The following is a 22385-nucleotide window of genomic DNA, read 5'->3' as shown; positions in this document are numbered from 1 at the left end:
AATTAATCACTCCCTTCTTTGTGCTCCCATAATACTTCAGTGCATATACTTTTAATTTTGTAAGTATGTGCTTTAGCTATTTCTGCAGCTTCTTAAAGACAGGATTCATGTCTCACGTATATAGGACTCTTCTGGTTAATCAATAAATGTTGAATGAATGAATGAAAAGCTTACATTTCACAAAAGTTCACTCAGTATCTACTTCATGTAAACACATAATTCTCAACTTAGGAGAGAAACTTCATGACTCTCTTCTCAAAGAGTAAATAATCTAGCAAAAAACAGAACCAAGAAGATTACCTGAGGTGTGGTGCCTGAATGCTTGACACAACAGCAAATTCCGTGTACTGACACCAGGTGGCAACAGTGTGCCATAGTCACGGGACCCAAGACAAAAAGTTCTCCAAACTTCAGAAAGGTGGCTCTACTTGGGCCAGTTTGGTAGATTTATAGTAAGGGAATCACATACAGAATGTGAACTCTGTGGATTCTATGCCTGACCAGACTTGCTAGGGTTGCACTTAGGAGTTTTCTTTATTTACCTCCACATAACGTACTGTATTCATTCATATATGATGCTTGTCTATGTATAAACCCAAGACAGGGGTACTGCAGAGCCTTCTGAGTGGTACCAAGGATCAATGTCTGGAAGGCCTCCTGCTATGTACTTTCCGTTAATTTCTCCCAGCAGTAAACCTGCATTCTGATGCCTAGTGACAAGACCCTTATTTTGAGCAAAAGCTGTGACAATTTAGGTGACTTACATCAGAGCAATTTCATAAAGACATGTAAACTAAACCCAAAGGACCTCATGTTGAGGAATAAGTGGGAACAGGAAACAGGGAAAGTATGTGAGGATAAATCTTTCAATGAGCTTTACCCTGAATGGGGAAAGAGAGGAGAAACAGGAGTCAGAGATAGAGCTAGCTGATGCCTACACCTTACCACTCCTGCTCTGTCTGCTTTTCCAAGATGTGAAAGTCAGAAGACTGAAGACATGAGCTCACGGAAGGGAAACAGAAATACAAGAAGGAGAGAGGATAACAGCCAGATCATTGTCCAGCAGAAGGCAAGAGAGAATGAGAATATATCAAGGATTAGCATGGAAGAACCAAAGAGTCGAGATGCTTCTTTATTATGCCAAAGATTGGTTTAAGGACAGAGAAGGCAGAGACTTGAAAGTCCATGACCAATGTTTCCTACTTGAGGAACATAATAGTCTGTTCTGTACTGCAATCCCAAGTCTGAACCCACCAGATGGGCGAAGAATGGATAATCTCCTCCTGTATGATTTATTGTCTTTAGAAACCCTCTGGATGATCAGTTATGGGTATATTTCAACGTGATGGCACATGACAGCAGCAATCATGAGTGAGAGTAGCCGAAAAAGATGGTAAGGACTAGTGTTTTTGCTAGGTGCCGTTGAGTAAAATATGACCTTATGAGCAATTATCTAACACTGCCCTCCTCACAATCTCCAGCACACTCAAGCTCGTTGCCTCAGACATCATGTCAAATCCCCTGGCTTCGGGTCTCCCTCTCTTTCGCTGACCCTCCACCTTCCCAAGTATGATGCCCCTCTCCAGGGAATAACTTCACCTAGCAACAAGCTCAAAGGAGAAGTGAAGCTTCATCCTCTTTGCCTCTATGGACTGTTTTGGCTGAATCTTCTCTAAAACATATCTGTTTGTTCTTCTAGCAGTCCAGGGGATCGTCAACACTCTTCTCTCACAGCACAGTTCAAAGGCTTCGATTCTTCGGTCATCCTTAGTCATTGTCCAGCTCTCTGCAGCTAATAAAGATAAATAAAACATTACAAAGAACTGTATAGAAAGTAAATTAGGAATAAATTTAAGATTTATACTTAGGGATAGAATCCATGAAGTTATAGAATAACTGGCAGAGTTACCACGTTTGACCAGTAATAGAGAGAAATCTGGGAGAGTCTTATTTTTCTTGTTCTAGAGCTGGGTTAGTTAGAGAAGAGGTGCAGACAAAAGAGGAGAACCAATTAAGAATTGTGGTCAGGATATGGTGTCAGTGATTCAATATGATGTCCAGACTGGGTGGGAAAAGAATTGATAGGATGGGCTAGGAAAATCAGAGATGATGTAGTAGTTGGAGGTCTCAAAGACAAAGAGGGGTCAATGCAAAGGTTCAACAAAAAAAATGGAAGAGAACTGAGAACAATCAGCCGTCCAAGGTCTAAGGTTGTTTTGCTGTAGAGGGATGCTGATATGGAAGGAGATCACTCTCATTAGAGTACAGGAAGCCAGACAGTTGACTGGCTCATCAGTTCAGACTTTCTGGTTTCCAGGTTTATGACCCAAGTCAGGATGGACAGGAAATGGGTGAGCCAGGTGCCTAGATCTCTGCAGCTACAGGGAAGCGGCCTGGAGGCTATAGATACCAGAGACAGCATAAGGAAAGATGAGAGAGTATGGGTTGCTGTGAGGTTTAAAGAGGGGCTCTTGAAGGATATCATTGAGGTGTGCCTTCCTGTTTTACAATCAGAACAGCTGTACTACATTTCATTTTACAGATTATATTAAGATTTAATTTGAAGAAGGCAGTCTGCTATTTAAAGCTATTCTTTGAGGGAAAGATCATGGACAGAGAAAAGCCTATTGACAATATGCAGGGACCTCAGAAGAGAACACAGAAGGGCAAAATTGAATGGAGATCCACAATTCCATGCTTGGAATATACCCCAAGAAAATGAGAACTGAGGCAAAAACAGAGACTAGTACACCAGTGTTCTTGGAAGTGTTATTCATCATCGCAAGAACATGAAAATAGACCAATGTCTAACCACAATTGAATGGATTGAGAAATTATGGTACATTTAGATGATGGAATACTATGCAACACGCAGGAGCAATGGTTTTGTAAATCAGTGCCTAACTTGGGGGGGACTAGAGAGCATTATGCTGAGTGAACTAACTCAGTCTCATAAGGACAAATACTATGTAAGATCATTATTATAGAATAAGTATGAGAATCCAAAAGGGGTGGGTGGGAGCAGAGGGGACTGCAGGTGGTGGTGTTAATCATGGGTTCGCATGGGGTGGAGGGAAGGGTGGGTAAAGGAAAGGGAAAAGATCCAGTGTGAAAAACAATTCATACAAGCTTTGCAAGTAAATCAGTGAAAATAAAAACATTTCTTTAAATTAAAAAAGAAATTGGAGACCACCGGTTTGGAGAGATCAGGTGAGTGAAGGAGCTTATCTCTTCATTGAAATGGTGAGAGGGACCCCTTTAGCCTCAGAATTTCAAATGTAGTGAAATTATCTCTGATTTAACCAACTCCTAAAACACAACAGATGCTTAATAAAAACATTATAATGAACCAGTAACTTCTGATTTTAGGATCTTCTTTACTTTTTATATTCTTCTTTCACAATTTAGTCTCAAACCTGACAGGCTCCTTGGTAGAGAGCTCCGAGGCTTTTGTTCCACAATAAATTATAGACAGACCATGATACAGTGGTTGGTGCAATCACTCATCTTTCTACCTACTGGACTTTTCTAGAAGCCCATTCCCGTTAACACTTCAGAGTTCACCCAGGAGTGAAACAAAAACATGATATTTCTGTATTCTCGTTCTAAATTAGTAACATAAGAGTAACAGCAACAATAATAGTATTTTCTGTGAATCACTTTGTAGTTTATTAATTATTCTCTCAAAACACTAGAAAGTGGTGGGATGGGTATTACTATTTAATGTTTTACACAGAAGCTGTTTAGAAAAGTCATGTGACTTCCCAAGACCACCTGTTCCTTGAAGCTAAAGCAGGGTATAAGGAGCTCTGGTGGCTTATTGGTAAGGAGTTGTCCTGTTAACACAAGGCACTTGGTTCAAATCTAACTGCTCTGAGGGAGGAAAATAGGCAAACTCTGTCCTTGAAATTCATAGCCTCTAAAAATCCACTGGAGGGTGAGTTATGAGTTAGTTCTGACCTGCCAGCAAAACGACAAAGCAGCATGGTGCAGCCGTAAGTCTTAATTCAAGTCTCTTTAGCTTAATTCCAAGCTCTTGGACAGTTATTCTATAGATTTTAATGTGAGGTTGTTCAAAGTGCACATTCAATAGGTCTGGAACGGTGTTTTAGAATCTGCATTCAAAGGAAACATCTGAAGCTAATGTTTCAATGACTACACTAAAAAATTACTAATCTAGAAGATTCTTCTTCTAGCGTCTCTTAAAAGGAAAAAAAAAGAAAGGAGGCTGATCTTACCTCCTACCAATCAAAGGAATTTTTTTTTATTCTTTCTTAAAGGGGGAGCCCCCAGCTCTTCTAGTCTGTGTGACCTACCCACACACCCTGATAAAGTTAATTATCTGCCCTGGCTAAATGACTTTCCCTAGCAACACCCTAGCAACTAACATCAGCTCTGCCTTAGGCTACAAAACGGCAAAGAGATTTCTCTAAGTCCAGTGTATTTTACAACAGAACCAAACATCTGAACAGGAAATGAAATAGAAAGTAAACTAGATTCATTACTAGGAGATGAGACATAAGCTCACAAAACAATTAATGACAATTCATTAGAAACAGTAGTAAAAAAATAAACCCCTTTTTAAACTTAAGTCCTATAGAAATTGAGAAAAGGAGGCCCTCTAGCATGTCATTTTGCAGGTGAGTAGAGAATTTATAATCAGGCACAACCACAGATAAGGAAGTGATAGTCTGACTATAATCAGATAGTGAGGCAAAACACAGGAGATCAGCTGAAGATGAACTCAACTTGGGATCAAGGACCAGTCATGGCTAGTAAGACTAGATTATGGAGGACCTGAAGACAACCTTGAAGAACTCAGCCTGAATGAGTGGGCCTTGGGAATTTTCATAGATTTTTTTTTAAATTTCTTTTTTTTTACTCCTAAGGTGAAGAGATTGAGATTGTTCACAGCTTTAGTTTGCTTGGCTCCACAGTCAACACTCTTGGCACCAGTAGCCAGGAAATTAAAAGACATATTGCCATGGGAAAGTCTGCTGTTAGGGACCTCTCCAAAGTACTGAAGAGCAATGGTGTCTCTCTGGAGACTAAGGTGCATCTGATACAGGCCAAGGTCTTTGCTATCACTTGTTATGCATCAGAGAGTTGGACAATGACTAAGGAGGATAGAAGGAGAATTGATGCCTTTGAGCTGTGGTGCTGGAGAAGAGTATTGAGGGTACCATGGACTGCTAGGAAAACAAACAGATTCATCCTGGAAAGGGTCAAACCAAGTGGCTCCTTGGAGGCAAGGATTCTGAGGCTCCGTCTAATATACTTTGCACATGTTGTAAGGAGGGACCAGTCATTGGAGAGGGACATCATGCTTGTAGGGTGGAGGGACAGTGCAGAAGAGGAAGGCCCTCTATGAGGTGGATTGATTCAGTGACTGGGGTAATCAGAATGGGAATGTCAGAGACAGTGCGATTGGCACAGGACAGAGCAGAGTTTAGGGCTGTTGTACATAGGGTTGCTATGAGTTGCAAGTGACTCGACGGCATGTAACAACAACAACCTAAAACAAACATTCATGGAGCCTCTACTGTGATCCAAGCACTATGATATCCATCTAGTGATGGAAGCAGACACCAAATAGATAAAAAATAGCATGTAATTATAAAGTTTGAAAATAGTAAGAAGAGGATGTGTGGGTTTCAGGAAAATATTTCAAAGAGGGGCTAGGGCTATCAAAGAAATAATGATTTCAAAAAGAAGCAGTTTTGCCCTAAGATCTGAAAGGCTTAAGAGTTGGCTAGGAGATGTGTGCTTGTGTCAACGTTATTGGACTCCAAGCAGAGAGGACAGCACTCAGACATCTCCTGATTGGAGTGAGCCATGGAGTATGCAGAGCACAGAAGTGCCAGTGGTGCCTGGAACCTGTGGGGAAGAGGCATGCAGTCTGAGAGAGAGATCAAGCAGGGCCTTGGAAGCCATGTTAGACATTCTGTTTATTCTCAGAGCCCTGAATAATAATTGAAAACATCCTTAACCTCAGGATTGACATTTGAATTTGCATTTATAAAAAGATCATTTGGCTTCAGTGTAAAAGAGAGGAAAGAAGCAAGAATGGACAAGAGAAGCCCAGGTGGGAGACTGAACGGAGACTCAACTTCATTCAGACTGGAGCACTAGGAAAGGAGAGGTGAGAAATGGTCAATTCAAGAAATCATTGGAAAGTGAGGCCGATGACTTTGTGATTGTTTCTGTGTATGGATGATAGGGCAGAGGTAGGCAGTGACAGCAGAGCCTGGGTAGGAAAACTTCGATCCTGTGAGCGGACTGGAGTTGGATGGTTTGCTTAGTTCCTGCTGTTACCGTCTAGAGGTCGGAGCCAACACAAGTGAGAATTCTGTTTTGGTGTTGTCAAGAACAGAGCAAGGGAACACTGCAAGGTTCCAAATCAGGAAAGGAAAGCATCAGGGATGCATCCCATTTCCATACGTTTTCAATCTATAGGTGGAACAGATCGTTCGGGAGGCTGGGCTTTATGAGGAGGAAATGTGGCATCAGAATTGGAGACTCCTTAACAACCTGCCTTTTGCAGATGATACAATCTTGCCCCACAAAACTGAGGAAGACCTGAAACCTTTAGTGTAGAAGATCAAGGACTGCAGTCTGCAATATGAATTGTGGCTCAACACCAAGCAAATAAAGATTCTCACCACCAGATCAATTGGTGGCATCATGATAGATGGAGAAAAGATTGAGGCTGCTAATGGTTTCCGCTTGCTCAGATCCACAATCAACATTTTTGGCACCAGCAGTAAGGAAATAAAAAGACAAGTTGCATTGGGAAAGTCTGCCATTAAAGACCTCTCCAGAATGCTAAAGAGTAATGATAACAGTCTAGAGACTAAGGTGTACCTGATCCAGACCATGGTCTTCTCAATTGCTTGCTATGCATCTGAGAGCTGACCTAAAGATGACAAAAGAATTGATGCCTTTAAACTGTGGTGCTGAAGAAGAGTATTGAACCATGGACTGCTGAGAGAACAAACAGGTCTGTTCTGGAGAGGAAAGAAGTAGGTTAATCCTTGGAAGCAAGGATTTTGAAATTCTGTTTTCACGTACTTTGGGCATATGGCCAGGAGGGACCAGTCGTTGAAGAAGGACATCATGCTTGGAAGGGTAGAGGGTCAGGGCAGGAGAGAAAGACCCTGGATGGATGAACTGACACAATGACTGTGGCAATGGGGGCAGGCGTGTCAGAGATGGTGAGATTGGCTCAGGATAGAGCAGGGTACAGAGCTATTGTTCATAGGGTTGCTTTGAGTCACTGTTAACTTGATATTATATAACACCACCAACAACAAGATCAGTTTTGAACTCTGTCTCTTTCTTTTACCAACTAGGGACCCAGACAGATAACTTAATAGATTCAAGCACTGGTGGCCCAGTGTAAGGAATTGTGCTGCCAAGCCAAAGGCATGCAGTTTGCATCCAGCAGCTGTTCTGTGGGAGGAAGAAAGCCATGTCCTCCCATGCAACTTAGACTCTGAAAACTCACTGGAGAATCAACTCTGAGTCAGTTCCGACTCAATGACAGAAACAATCTGCAAAATGGGATCAAATGGTACCTCTGCCTGATAGCAGTTTTTGGAGGCTATAATACATGTAAATGCCTTTTACATTTTCAGTATCTATTAAAGAATTCAATATCGTGCCCCTACTAGCTTCATGTTCTCTAATCTCTGTGTTAGAGCTGGATTTAGATCTGATGAAAATACATTTGTGAATCTTGGACATAAAATGATAAGCTTCATATCATTTTTTGAAGTAATATAATAAACAATGGTGCCCTTATCTTACTAATTTCTCATTTCATGAATGAATTTCCTGTTCATGAACAAATTATTTTTGTTTGTAGCATATATTGCAATTTAAACTTGGGGGAAAAAAGTGTCTGATTAAGTTATTTAACATTTTACAGGACTGTGAGATCTATGAAGGCAGATATCAGATGCAAAACTGACAGTCTGAAAGTGTAGTCCAGTACTGGCCACATGGAAAACCATCAGCAGGAATGAGTGACTGTGGTTTTGTTCCTTTGTGCCCCACACCACACAATGCAGAGCTTGAGTTCAATCTACACTCAACAGTTCACTGGATGAATGGGACTGCAACACAGAGTCTCACATGAAGTGAGAACCAGTCTTGTAAACTAGAGATAATTCAGTTAGGCCACAGGTGTAGACCTGGAGAAAGAAGGGATTGGTCCATAGGATGAGGTGCTGCTGAGGGTCGAGAAAGGCCTTCCATGAAAAAAAGTGAATAATTGGCTTCAGTGAGGGAGCACTTTCTGGTGACCTCAGAGAGCAGGCACTCAGTTAATAGCAGGAGTTACAGCTTAAGGACCTGAGAGGGGAGGGATTAGGGGAAGGAGAGAAGGAGGGGTGGAGCTTCCATGACAGATGGTTCCTTCAGGCTGTTTGTTAGTGATGTGCAAGAGGAAAAACTGACCTGGAAAGCAAGAGAGATTGCTTTTTAAATGTAGGCACTTGAGGTGTGTTGAAAGCCCAAGAGAAAGAAGAGAGGGAGGAAATAAAGCTTCAGAAGGGGCCTGGGAGAAGTGCTTGTGGGAGCTGAAGGGAGTGGGCACTTAGAGTATCCCCAAGGTGAGTGTGGTCTTTACTGGTATGGTACCAGGTCTAGGCCAGACTCACACTCTGAGCCAGCTTAAGGGACACTGAAGATGGGGCAAATATTTTACATGCATCATTTCATTTCCTTCCAGCTACCTCAGGAAAAAAAAAAGGTTTTATTAGCATCTTCCTTCTGCAGAAGAGGAAACTGAATCGCGGAGAGGTTAAAGAGCTTGCTTGAGTCTCAATTGGTGAGGGGCAGGACTGAGTTTGTGTCAAGTGTCTTCCAAAGGACACACAGAATGGGATTCTTGCAAACTCAGGTGAGTTTCAAGGTGGGCAACTGAGACCCCAGGCTTCCCAGTGTGCCCTGAGGCTCACTCATCTTGGCACATCTGTCACATAGGACTAAGAGAATACTAACTAAAAATCAAAGATAAAGCAGACTTTTCTTTGAACTTTGCAAAACCTCCTTTCCAGGGCTGTAAGCTGACTGCCATTGACCATTGTGCCTTATTAGGTTCTAGAGTCTTCTATTTAGAAAAAAAATAATAATAGTGCACATGCGCACACACACAGCCTACCGAAGGCCCAGTGGCACAATGAATGGATTACACATTGGGTTGCTAACAGGTCTGAATCCACTAGACACTCTGGGAGAGAAAAATGAGCCCATCTGCTGCTATAAAGATTGACAGCCTTGGAAACCCTATGTGACAACTGTCTTCTGTCCTACAGGGTGACCACTGAGTTGATGTGATAGCCTCAAAACCCACTGTCTTCAAGACAATTCTGAGACATGGTAACCCTCCATCAGGTCTGTAGATCTCACCAGGGAGCAGATTGCCTTCATCTGGTGGATTCCAACCACTGACAGCTAGCAGCTAGCAGCCCAACACTTACTCCTCTGTGCCTCCATGGATATACTGACACACAGATAATGATATTTATATGACAGTGTTGGTATACAAACGAACATTAAATGTTATATATTTAACTATTTCCTTTGCCCCAAACTTTTCTCCCCCGCCTCTTCTGATTTTAAAAGCAAATACTCTCCTGGATCCATATATCATTGTGGGCTCCAGGTACTTGGCGGTAAACTCTTCTCTCTTCCCACTCTCTAGTCTTACCTGTTCCCTCAGATGGTAGGAAGAGTCACAGAAGAAAGATCGTTGTGATATCCAGCCCAGCCTTACCTGTTTTATCATAAGCCCCAGTGTGCTCACCCACAAAAATGGACAAGCTCAGATTATGTTTACTGCAAGAGATGAAAATGTGGAGAAGGTGGACACTGCTTTAAGGACACTGCCCAGCATATGGCTAGAAACCAAGTGGATATGGAAGAGAAGTTCGAGGCCCCTTCTCCAGTGTTCAGACTGTGCCGCCAGCTTAGCCAGTTTTGCATAGCTGACTCTTTGGTGGTGGGACAGAACTCGCTATGTCCCCATGCCCTAGGATTTCTTAGCCAATCCCTGGGAATCCAGCCTCGCAAAATAAACACTGCCCGCTAATAGCCAGCTCGAAAACAAAACAGCGCTGCGCTCCGGGGATCTGGGCAAAACCAGCCCTCCCCTCCCCTCCTCCTCCTCCTTCTTCGCCGCCGCCCTCCCTTCCTCGCGCTGCTCGGATCGCTCGCTCAGCTCAGCGCAGCGCAGCTCGGCAGCAGCCTAGCCAAGGCGGCACAGTCTCAGTCCCCAGTGCCGGCTCCGGGCTCCTGCTCTCCGCCGGAGCTGCTCCGGGTCTCGCCTCCGCAGGGACCCCTTCGGGCAGCAGTCGCGTGGCAAGGGCCAGCGGCAGTGGAACAAAGTTGGGGGCCCGCGAGGATGAGGCTGTCCCTGGAGCCACTGAGGTTGAGCTGGAGTCCAGCGCTGCTGGCCCTGGCGCTGCCCCTGGCCGTGGCGCTGGCCTTCTCCGACGAGACCCTGGACAAAGTGCCCAAGTCAGAGGGCTACTGCAGCCGCATTCTGCGCGCCCAGGGCACGCGGCGCGAGGGCTACACCGAGTTCAGCCTCCGCGTGGAGGGCGACCCCGACTTCTACAAGCCAGGAACCAGCTACCGAGGTAAGTGGCCGGGCATAGCACTGGGGTCTCGGGACTTGGCCCCCAGAGGAGGGCGCTGATCGAGCGGTACAGGAGGAAGGAGGCGCACGTTCCTGGGGCACATTGTAAGGGCGCAGCGGGGCAAAGACCCCTTGTCCTGGCTGACCTCAGCTCTTTTCACCTGAAGCTTAACGCAAACCCCAAGTTATTGCGGGGGGCCTTAGCCAGCGGGGGCAACGCTGGTCTCCAGCTCACAGTGCCCCAGCGTGGGCTTAACAGGAGCGATGCGTCTCGCCCGCCTGACTGGGAGGCGACCCGACTTCTGTCCCATTGGCTCTAGGAGGGTGGCAGACCTGCCTCACAATGGTCCAGTTCCTGGAGTGTGGGGGACCCGCGCTCCTTACCAGTTGGGTCTCAGGCAGGGACTCTGGCATTTTCTAAGCGTTTTCCTAAAGGAGAGGATACTGTCTTCATGAAGTCCAGCTCTGCAGCGGGATGGTCACTCTGGTTTCCTGGGACAGGTCCCTTCAGGGAAAGAGCCTGGACTTCTCCAGAATCGTTCTCTGGTCTTGGGTTGGTGGGGGATCGGGGTGGTGTTGGTGCGGTGGTGGGGGTGGGTGGGTAAGCAGGAAGAAGCACCTGAAGCTCTTCCCTGAAGGGTCCCTTGAAAGCACTGTAGATTATTCTCCTGTGGTAGCAGGTGAAGAGGACCCTGGATTTACAAGACTGGCTTTCAATGGGGACTGAAACCCTAGAGAACTCTTGACAGGCTCTGAGTGGACAGGGAAACCTGACGTTGAGAGGAAAGGAAGCATGAATATTTGCAAGCCTGCTCCCTGGAGGCCTGGAGACCTTGGCTCTCACAGTCTGGAGACTCAGAATTGTAACTAAGGTGCTCCGCTGAGCACAGGGTTTAGGAGTGCAGAGAGGGAGTGTCAGTGCAAGTGAGTTCCTCATAGGCAGAACAGGGGAGTAATGTGACCCTCATGAACTTGAAGACTCCTCACCCCAAGGCCCACTGTCTTTCTCTTCAGCCTATCATCTTCCCAGGCATCTTTCTTGAGTGCAACACCCCGCTGCTTTCTAGGAGGGAGCACAGGAGAGATACTGTGGCAGCCTGTCACCTGGGGAGTGACAGGGCTCTTGGACCATGGCTTTCCTAAGTCACTTCCTAAGTGAGCTCTGGATCCAAGCAAGGATCCTGCATCTTTGGGGGTAACTAGAGCAAAGGGGCTCACAACATTCCATCTCTGTTTCCCTGGGCCCTGTAGAAAGTGGGGGAGAAAGGCATGGAAGCAAACAAGTTTAGGGCAGTGTGCTCAGTAGCCCAGAGTGACCCTGTTCAGGAAGCTTCTTCTGTCTTCCTGGGTTTATGTCTCCAACTTCTTCCAGTTGAAGCTATTCAGAGGCGGCATCCAGGTACTCCTGACCTAATGGGGCGCCCAGCACCCCGGAAAGTGCCCTGAAGCACTGGTACTCCAGGACATGCTGAACAGACAACTCTGCTTGGAGCATGAGGAGGCAAGGGGAAGGTTGTCTAGAGCTCAGGTTTGCCGAGGCCACTCTGTAGAGTCTTCCTCTAGCCTCTGAGGAAGCAAGCATAACTTCACTGAGTTGTCCTCTCCAGCATTCCTCGAAACAGGGACTGGATTAGCTTAGGAAATTATCTGAGTTCCACACACGCAGCCTGCAAAGAAGTGACTCTGAAGTCTAGGGATCTTGAAGTCAGTGGCTGTGCGATGACTTGTCCAAGTCATTTAATCTCTCAGAACCTCTTTCCAGCTGTAAAATTACTATCTCCAGCCTTTCTGGGTGGGTCTAAAAAAGGACATACATTTGAAGGGGTGCCAGGGTCAGAGTTCCAACAATTCCCCAAATGCAAGTACTTGCGAGAGGTAAGGCTTAATAATGGAGAACTCTGACTGTAGAGGTTGGTTTGTTTTGCTGTTTGTATTTGAAGTGTGTCTGTTTAAAAGTAACTTTCCTTAGCATTCACCAGTCCAATCTACTAGCTGTCCTGAATTAATGGAATGAATGCTTTTTCCATATTAGGAGTCTGGTTAAGGCAGTTTCTAACATAAACCTAGGAAGATTTTTGGTGAATTAGGCCAGCCTGGAGCCCAGGTCATGTTCTACTACGCACTTCCTCTTAGAATCATCCTCTGTGTTTGAAAAAGCAATGGTGAACTATGGCTCCAGGGCTGAGGGGTGGGAAGTAGAAGGCTGTGGCTCTTTTGCAGGCCAGGAAGGTTCCCTGAGCCTTTGTGGCCAGTAGGGGGTGGGGGAGCTCTCACTGGAGAAGGAGTCAGTGGGCCTTCATCACTATCTCAATGGTGGCTTTTCTTGGACTGTATTGCCCCCACTCAAACCATCAGTCAGAAAATCATCTTTTTCTGCTTCCTCAAGGCTAAAAGATCACATAGAAAGCTATTGCAGGAATCATGTTTAGGGCTTCTTTGTAAAGAGTACAGCTAGCAAACCTGATTCCGCCACTCAAAATTAAGAAGAAAGGGCGCTGGCCTAGTTTGTGCTTTGTTCTGTTGGCTTTCTGTTATACTTTCTTGGAATAATTATGTTAAAAGTAAATCTAATGCTTTCTGCTTGGTTTATTGACTCTGGGCTGCTGAAGATAAAACTCCCCAGTGTTCTATTTGCCTTTTTATTTTTTCCTGAATTAGGATCCCACATGAGCTTGTTCTCCTGTCTTAAATCTTTCACTGATGCTGAAATTGTCCTCATTCTTCCAGCTCACCATTTAGGTATTCTAGAGTGGAATAATCCATCCAGTCAATTCTGAATGATCACTGTTTAAGTGAGAATACTGAAACACAGAGGTTTTTGTTTATACCCTAGATCCAATATTAGGAAAAAAAGCCCCCCAAAACCCCTGGCCTTGGAATGTATTCCAACGCATAGCAACCCTATTGGGCAGGGTAGAATTGTTGCATAGGATTACTAAGACTACCACAGTTTTGCAGTGGAGTGTCTGGTGAATTTGAACTGCCACCCTTTTGGTTAGTAGCTCAACAGTTTAAACACATCACCACCACCACCACCAGAGTTCCGTGTGTCCCATAACTCCAAAATGAACTCATTGCTCTCCAGTCAGAAACCATTTATAGCTTACCTTCCCACAGGTTTTCAGTTGTAAATCACCATCTTTCTCACTCCGAGCCACTGGTGGATTTGAATTGCCAGAGAGGCACCACAGTTGAGTTAGCAGTGCAACTCCCTATAGATTACGCCATTCAAGTTTATGCCCAATAGACATTATTATTCCATCTTTTCAAAATTGTTAATGCTGTATGGACTTTCTCTTCTCTCCCATCATTTCTCTCTTCTTTCCCTCCCTCCTCAACCACTCTCCCTTGCAGTAATTGTGCTTTAGAAAGCTCTGAAAGGCCTGCTCTGTTTCTGCCCATAGCCTTCTTTGAAAGGAGATTACAGTGATTAAAAAATAACAAGTTGAGGATCCTCAAGGGGCTTCCCTTATAGGAGGACAATTTGCAGGACCAGCCTTTCCCAGATCACAATTTCAAGCCAAATAGAAGAAAATCAGTTGAAATACTCAAGGCTTGATTGAAAATAAAAGAGGCTCTTTTGTCTGGCCAAAGGTCTGTTTTATTAGGGAAATAAAGTCAGACCTTGGCTAATGAGAGTGGCTTTTCCTAGCTGTTCTTTAAAGGGAAATTTCAAGGAACTTGATGGGAAAAGACCTTTTAGTTGAGATTTCAAAAGCTGGTCCAGTTTCTGGCATAATTGGGAATTCATTTTAAATTGAGAGTTTTGGAGACCTCCAAAGCAGCTTTGTTTGCGGCTCTTTGTTTGTCTCACTCTGGGACACACACTGCCCACACGAGTACTCATACTCGGCTCAGCCGGGTGCAAAGGGCACAGGCTTTGGCCATGTTGGGTAAGTTTCAATCCTTACCGTGTCACATACACACTGTGTGACCTCAGGCGTGCCATTTCTCTCTGAGCCATCATTTCTTCTTCTGTAAAATGAATCACAGTGTACTTTATTTATTTGCATCACTGCTGTGAGAAATAGAAACAACCTATATCAAAATAAATGGCAGCCTCATGTAGATGATTATATATGGATAAAAAAATAAGTGAGAATTATTTCGGATACTTTAAAGAAAAATATTTAGCAGGAAAATACTGGATGAGACAGTGTGTTGTTTCTTGCTGATCTCATTGATTCTTTACAGCACTTTGAGGCAGATAATTATTGTTCTTATTTTGCAGGTGAAGAGACTGAGGCTCAGAGAGCTTTAGAAACATGTCCATGGTCATGAAGCTAATAATCATAAAAGGGCACGGTCTCGGGTCTGTCTGACTCTGAAATCAGTGCACTCAACCAGTCTTCTAACCAGTTAACTGACTCGCTAAAATGAGCTGGGACTAGAATGAGTTTGCTCATCTAACCTCAGCCTTTTGAGTGGTAGCTCTCAAATGGAAAGCAAGCAATAACAACAAATCAAGATAATAACTGGAATCTTTCAGGACACAAAGTAATAACATGATAAATCCTTATTTACTCTTGCTTCCTTTTTTATAGACTTCAGTATTGCTTTTCTCCATAAGTCAGTGAGTTAATTTACAAACACACAGAAAACTAGTCAGTCTTCAGTCAGTTGCTTTTGTTGGTAGGGAAACGATTGGAAAAAGAAATTCATTTTACTTGTTTTTTTAATGATTATAAAAAATTACTAAGGAACACATGAACTCTAACCCAGTGTAGGTGATTACTATATGGCTGAATTAATAGAATTATTTTGGATTATTTAGAAAGTACATCAAAGAGTAAGTGATGTACTAGGGGAAATTACAACGTCTGCTTCAATTTATTCACCAGATATGCAGTGAATATCATCTATAAAAATTCCTTGCCTGGATCCATTATTAAGCTGATCCTAAGTTATAGTCACAAATAAAACAAAAAAAAATTAAATAAAACATGACACATGTCAGTAAAGTTGTTCTTTATTAAAAATAAAGAGATCATAATAATTATTTTGCTAATTACATTTTGACGCTTTTAATAGCTGGTTTCAGTTTGATATAATTTGTATTTTTTCACTGTTGTTTTATTTTTTCATTTCGAATGTACATAAGAGGATCTCAGAAATTTAAGATGCATGAGGTTTCTTAAATGAACTATTTCTTGCATGTTGTTGTTGTTAAGTGCCATCTTGTTGTAGGTGACTCATAGCAAATTTATGAACAAAAAGACCTGGACACCTGTATAACTTTCGTCCTTTCTCCAGGTTCAGAGGGTTTCCAGAGGCAAGCAATTTGGAAGTGGATGCCACTCCTACTTCCAAGCTTGTTTTAACCAGGGAGCTCCACCAAACACTGTCCATCATGGGTAACCATTCTCGCATTTGACATATCAGTGTCACAGTGTTTAGCTTCACAGGCACCACGATTTACCTCTGTACAGCAAGTGGGCAGACCAGGGCTATATGACCTAGAAGAATGCTTCACCAAACACAATTAAAAATAGGCCTGAGGGCCGTGGGTTAGAGTCACCCACATTTGGCTTGGTAGCATCACTTTCTGTCTATACTTTCAAAAAAATGAAATGCTGCTGATGACATTGTCATTAATTTTAAATAATTATCTCATTTACCCACTTCATCCTGCCAAATTCTTGATTTCATTTTTGTTTGTAAATCTTTCCTTTTCTTATATAATTAGTTCAAAATGATCATGAAAATGAAGTATTGAATACATATCTAAATGTTTAATCACTGCTTTGAGTATCACAAAATGAAATAATCAAAACATACAAAATATAAAATATGTCAAATTAGAAACTTGATTAATTCTCATATACATTTTGGCATTCAGAACACACCTGTGTTGCACTGGAAAAATGGAAAGAAAAGCAAGATTGAAGAACAAACGCGTGTGTGCACTAAGTTGTCCTTTCATTGCCGCTAACTCAGCTGAAACACTGGCTATAATTGCTGATTTGTTCATAAACTTGCTGATGTATTAAGACCTTTTCCGACCACAATATCCATTTATTTGTTATATAAAATATCAGAAGGTAGATATTAATATCAATTTCTGTGGAGAAAAAAATTACAATGTGATATTAATTAGTATAAAGGCTAAGCTTGTTTGACGAAAAGAACCCAAAATACAATACTTCAAACAAGAGGACAAATGTGATACCCATAAATGATGGCCGGTTTTCCACAGGGTTGTTTGGGGACTCAGGTTGCTTCTGTCTTGGTTCTCTGCTGTTTTTTCAGGCTATATTGTTCAGCACGAAGCCATTAAGCACTTGAAATTTTGCTAGTCCAAGGACCTTATGATCAACTTCCAAGAGAAGAGATATAAATGTAAAACGCACGCTGAAATGATAACATACATGTTGTTGTTATGTCCATCAAGTTAGAACCAACTCAGAGTTGACTCTCCAGTGGATTTTCAGAGCTCCGAATTGCACAGGAGATTGCCTATCTCTCTGCCATGGAGCAGCTGGTGGATTCAAACTGCATGTCTTTGAAATTGGCAACACAACTCCGTACTCCCTTGGCTACCAGAGTGCCATATGTATAAGTGGAAGCTATGTCACCAGGATTTCAAATACCGGCAATGCCACTCAAGGTGGACAGGTTTCAGTTAAGCTTCTAAATCAAGGCAGATTAGGAAGAAGGACCTGATGATCTACTTTCAAAAACTGAGTGGCCAGTGACAACATTATACACATATCAGTGTAACACTGTTTGGTATAATTTTGGAAAATGAACTGTTAGGTTGGAAGGCACTCAAACTATGACGGGAAAAGAGCTGTTTCTTCAAAGGGAGTCTGCCTTAATAATAGAAATGGAGTTAAGCTTCCACGCTCTTCATTTGCTGATGTGGCATGACTTAAATGAGAAGAAACAGCTGCAGATATCCATTACTAATTGCAACATAGAATGTATGAATCAAGGAAATTGGAAATCAGAAAAAATGAAATGGAATGCGTAACTAATATCATAGGTATTAAAACTCAAAACTCATTGCCATCAAGCCAGAACCAACTCACAGTTCACTCTCCATTGGATTTCTGAGGCTATAAATGGCATGAGAAGGAATTGTTCATCTTTCTCCCTTGGAGAAGCTGTTGAATTCCAGCTTCCAGAGAAGTGTGTTCTTTGGGTTAGCAGTACAGCTCCCTGCCCCACACACTGCACCACCAGAGCTGAAACAGGATGATATTGGCCATTTTGAATCGGACCATTATAATCTACTAAACAACACTCTTTTTACCAGCAGGACAATGAATAAGAATGACAGGAGACGAATTTAGGCCTTTGAGTTGTGGTGCTGGAGAAGAGTTCTGAATATCTCATGGACTGCCAAAAGACCAAACAGATATGTCTTAGAAAAAGTGCAGCCAAAGTGTTCATTTGAAGCAACGATAATGAAGCTTTGTCTTTAATACTTTGGACATGAGGCTAGGCGAGGCTATTCCTCGGAAAGGAGGGTCAATGAAGAGGAAGATGACCCCCCAGTGAGATGGATTAACATGGTGACTTCAGCAATGGATTCTAGTCTGTCAGAGGTGATGAGGCTGCCACAAGATAGGGTAAGTTCAGATCTGCTGTTCATAGGGTCGCTATGAGCCGCTTAATGACACCTAACAACAACAACATACAAAGAATGAAAAATTGAAGAGAATGATATTATATTCACTGTCAAAAAGAACATTTTAAGAATGTTCTTGAACATTAAAGAAACGACAATAGTTATAGAACAAGGTTCAGATCTTTTGTTCATAGGGTCACTATGAATTGGATTCTGGAGGGTAGGTTCTCTTGTTTTACTTGAAAGTTGGATGTAAACCATTAGGTCATTTTTTATTTCCTTCACAATAATGTGTGAGCTGCTTGGTTGCCTGGATTTACTGGGTTTAGGTAACAGTCAGATGTGGGCTGAAGCCTCTTATTTAAATCAATCAGGACCTGGTGGGCAGACCATTGAATTTAAATATCAGTTGGGACATTGGGCCTGGTGTTAACTGTGTTTGGGAAGAACATTCTTCTAAGTGGTATAGCACTGGTCTGTCAGTTTGCAGTATCGAGATAACTTGCAGTTGCTGTGGTGCTAAGTGTCGTGCCACTGTTGAGTTGGGTACCATAATGGTTACCCACGGTGGAGAGTGTTTGGTGGAGCTTCCAGATTGGAACAGACTTGGAAGAAGTATTGGCATCTACTTCCTAAACAACACGCCTTTGGAAAAACTCTATGACATTAGAGAAATGCTGGTAATTATAGAACAAGGTCCAGATCTTTTGTTCTTAGGGTAGCTATGAGTCGTACTCCATTTGATATTACTTAACAACAACAACAACCAAGGGAAAGATAAATTTGAAGGACATATCATTCTTTCCATATATTTTTAAGGCAAACTCTTAAAAATGCAATGTTTCATATTTCACTTAATGAAAGATCATCTTGGTAGACCTAGTCAACATCATTCAATCCTTATGTTTCTGTTAAATTAATCACCAAAAGAAGCGTGTGTGTGTGTGTGTGTGTGTGTGTGTGTGTGTGTGTTACTGCTGTTGAAAGTACTGCAGTGAGAAGAAAAAGTGGGATTAAAATGTCAGAGAGGCCTGTACTCTCTCACTCCCTCACTTCATAAGGAGGAATGAAGTAAAGAATGAAAGGAATGAATTGAGCAAGAAGAAGAAAATTCAATGGGGTATAAATTGAGAATGAACAATTAAGGAATAATTTTAGTACAGTGAAGTGTATGAGAGTTAAATTCAAAAAGCAGTGTGAAAGTAAAAATTCTTCCTTGAGAATTTTTTGACATTTTGCATTAAATACAAAAATTTCACATTCAATCTAGACTCATTTATGCATCCCTCCAGATATTTTGTTGATGGGGAAAGAGAAAGAAATTGGTATTTCTTAGCAAGTCTAGCACTTCTTGTTTTGGAAGAAATTATGGCTACCTTAATTGAGTATGAGACAAAAACACTGACTTGTGGGGTCTTAAAAACTTGTGAGCAGCCATCTAAGATGCAGGTATTAGTCTCCCCTCATGTGGAGTAAAGAAGAGTGAAGAAAAGAAAATGTACATGGTGTAACTGAAGTAAAGATAATGGAGAAGGCTGAGTCTGACCTCTACTAACTCTGCAAGGGAAACCATAACTGCCTCCATCAACAGCATTCACAACACAAAACTAATTTCCATGAGTAAAGCCATGTCCTCCCACACTTCTGTACTTGCTTACTGGCCTAAAATCTATTGCAGTGACCACACAGACTTTAACAGAACCATGCTCACAATGATGGCGTTTATTATTGGTGGTGTTATGTGCCATTGAGTCACCTGAGACTGAGCTACCCTATGTACCCTATGCTCTGAACCCTGTTCTATCCTGAGCCAACCTCACCATATCCAACACACCTATCCCCATTACTCCAGTCACTGAGTCAATCCATCTCATCAAGGGCCTTCCCCTCCTGCATTGTCCCTCCATCCTTCCAAGCATAATGTCCCTCTTCAGGCACTGGTGCCTCCTTGCAGCATGTCCAAAGTATGTCAGATGAAGTTTCAAAATCCTTGTCTCCAAGGAACAACCTGGTTTCACCCTCTTCAGGATGAACCTGTTTGTTCTCTTAACAGTCCACGGTATATTCAATACTCTTCTCCAGCACCACAGCTCAAAGGCATCAATTCTTTTTCTATCATCCCTAGTCGTTGTCCTGCTTTCTGATGCACAGCTCTTAATTGCAAAGACCATGGCCTGGATTAGGTGCACCTTAGTCTCCAGAGTGACATAGTTGCTCTTCAGTCTTCTGGAGATGTCCCTGACAGCATACTTTCCCAATGCAATTCATTTTTTTATTTCCTGGCTGCTGGTACCAAGAGTGTTGATTGTGGAGCTAAGTAAACTAACGCTGTTAGCAGTCTCAATCTCTTCATCGTCCATCGTAATGCTGATAATCAGCCCAGTGGTGCAAATCTTTGTTTCTTGTTGTTGAGCTTCAATCCATATTGAAGGCTGTAGTAATTAACTGTTTGCAGCAAGTGTTTCAGGTCCTCCTCATTTTAAGCAAGCAAGGTTTTGTCATCTGCATGGTGCAGATTATTGATGAGTCTTCCTCCAATCCTGATGCCACATTTCTCCTTATAGAACTCAGCCTCCTGGATGATTTGTTCTTCATAAATGGGGTTTATTAGGAAACTATAACTCAAGTTAACAGCAAGGTGCAATCCCTCAATCCAAAAAGCTTCTCAGTTAACAGCAAAATATCATCTTTGGCATAGGAACCTTTGCCTCTGAAGAACTTGCACAGCATCCATTGCTTCCTGTTCCTCCCGGGTGATTAGATACTCCTTTTCTCCTTATGAATCTGCTCAGTTTAGTGGTCAGATAGACTATCATGCCTTATTTGAAGAAATGGCTAATGCAGCTATTGATGATGTAGGTGTGTGACATTGTTTGCAAGGGCAGGCAGCCTTGAGGCAACTGCATCAGGTCAGTCCCAGGTGAGTGGAGAGTGACAGCAAGGCCAAAGACAGTTAATAGTCTAGGGAAGCCAAATTTTGAGCAACAGACCCACTACATCTCACATGGAACGTCACCACCCTGAAAACAGAACAACTAAGTGATGCCTAGATATCACTACCAACTGCTCTGATTGGAATCTCCATAGAAATTTCTGGTTATAGTAGGAGAAAATTGTGGAACAAAACTAAAAATAACTTTAAAAGTCTAGCTTTACTAGTCTGAGAGAAATTGGAGATAAGTCAGAAATTATCTTCTTTGGACATGTTTCAAGCCTGGAAATGAACTTAGACGTATGGAGAATTTTTTATCACACAATAGACATTCCAGTTTGAAAGTCATCAACAGGAGCTGATTCTACAGAATCTGTTGGCTGGGATTGGTGAACAGTAGGGTGGAATGTTGATTCACTAAGGGAAGTGAAGCAATGTGATAAGGCCTACTAGTTAAAAACAACAATAGCAATGACAACATAGAGAGAGCTCTGTTGACCTAGTGGACAGAAAGTTATGCTACCAAGCCAAAGGTGGGTGATTTTAATCTGCAGTCCTCAGGTGTGGTTTTAATTGTTTTTGGTCAAACATTCTTCTAGGTCATATAGCCCTGGTCTGTCCACTTGCTGTACAGAGGTAAATTGTGGTGCCTGTGAAGCTGAACACTGTGACACTGATATGTCAAATGCGAGACTGCAGTCTTCTAAGTGGGATAGAACTGGTCTGTCCATTTCCTGTACAGAGGTAACTTGTAGTTGTTGTGATGCTAAACATTGTGACACTGATGTGCCAAATGTGATAATGGTTACCCCATGGTGGACAGTGTTTGGTGGAACTTCCCAACTAAAACAAGCTTGGAAGCAGGAGTAGCATCCACTTCTGAAATTTCTTGCCTCCAGAAACTCTATGAACACGGAGAAACAACCAAAGTTATACAAGTGTTCAGGTCTTTTGTTCATAGAGTCTCTATGATGGCACTTAATAACAACAACAACATAAGATAAACAATAAAAACAAGGAGGGGGGGGACATATTTATTAGAACAGTCAGCTATATATGGCTATAAGGGCAGCATTTTCCTGGGGACAAAATTCCAAAGGTGGAACGGGGCAGAAAAGAAGGATGACTAAAATTGGAAAAGAGAGAAGTAGGAAGAGTGATGTTATATTATGTGAATAGCAGTCAGTGTAGCAAAACAAAATGCATGTGAATTGTTGAGTGGAAAGTGAATTTGT

The 22385-nt window shown here is 42.5% G+C and overlaps 1 protein-coding gene across 1 annotated transcript in view; it reads left to right on the top strand.

Annotated features, from left to right (window-relative positions):
• Nucleotides 1-10146: 10146 nt before the first annotated feature.
• Nucleotides 10147-22385, top strand: part of SPON1 (spondin 1, extracellular matrix protein) — a 438663-nt gene continuing 426424 nt past the window's right edge. The window contains exon 1 of the mRNA XM_006892054.1: nucleotides 10147-10646. Within this exon, the coding sequence (XP_006892116.1) occupies nucleotides 10409-10646 (238 nt within the window). The 5' untranslated portion in view covers nucleotides 10147-10408. The remainder of the gene's footprint in view (nucleotides 10647-22385) is intronic.

Source organism: Elephantulus edwardii, unplaced genomic scaffold (genome assembly GCF_000299155.1).
Source record: "Elephantulus edwardii isolate Elephantulus edwardi_28Jun2011 unplaced genomic scaffold, EleEdw1.0 scaffold00109, whole genome shotgun sequence".
Taxonomy (NCBI): Eukaryota; Metazoa; Chordata; class Mammalia; order Macroscelidea; family Macroscelididae; genus Elephantulus; species Elephantulus edwardii.
This window is presented reverse-complemented; position numbering and strand designations above follow the sequence as displayed.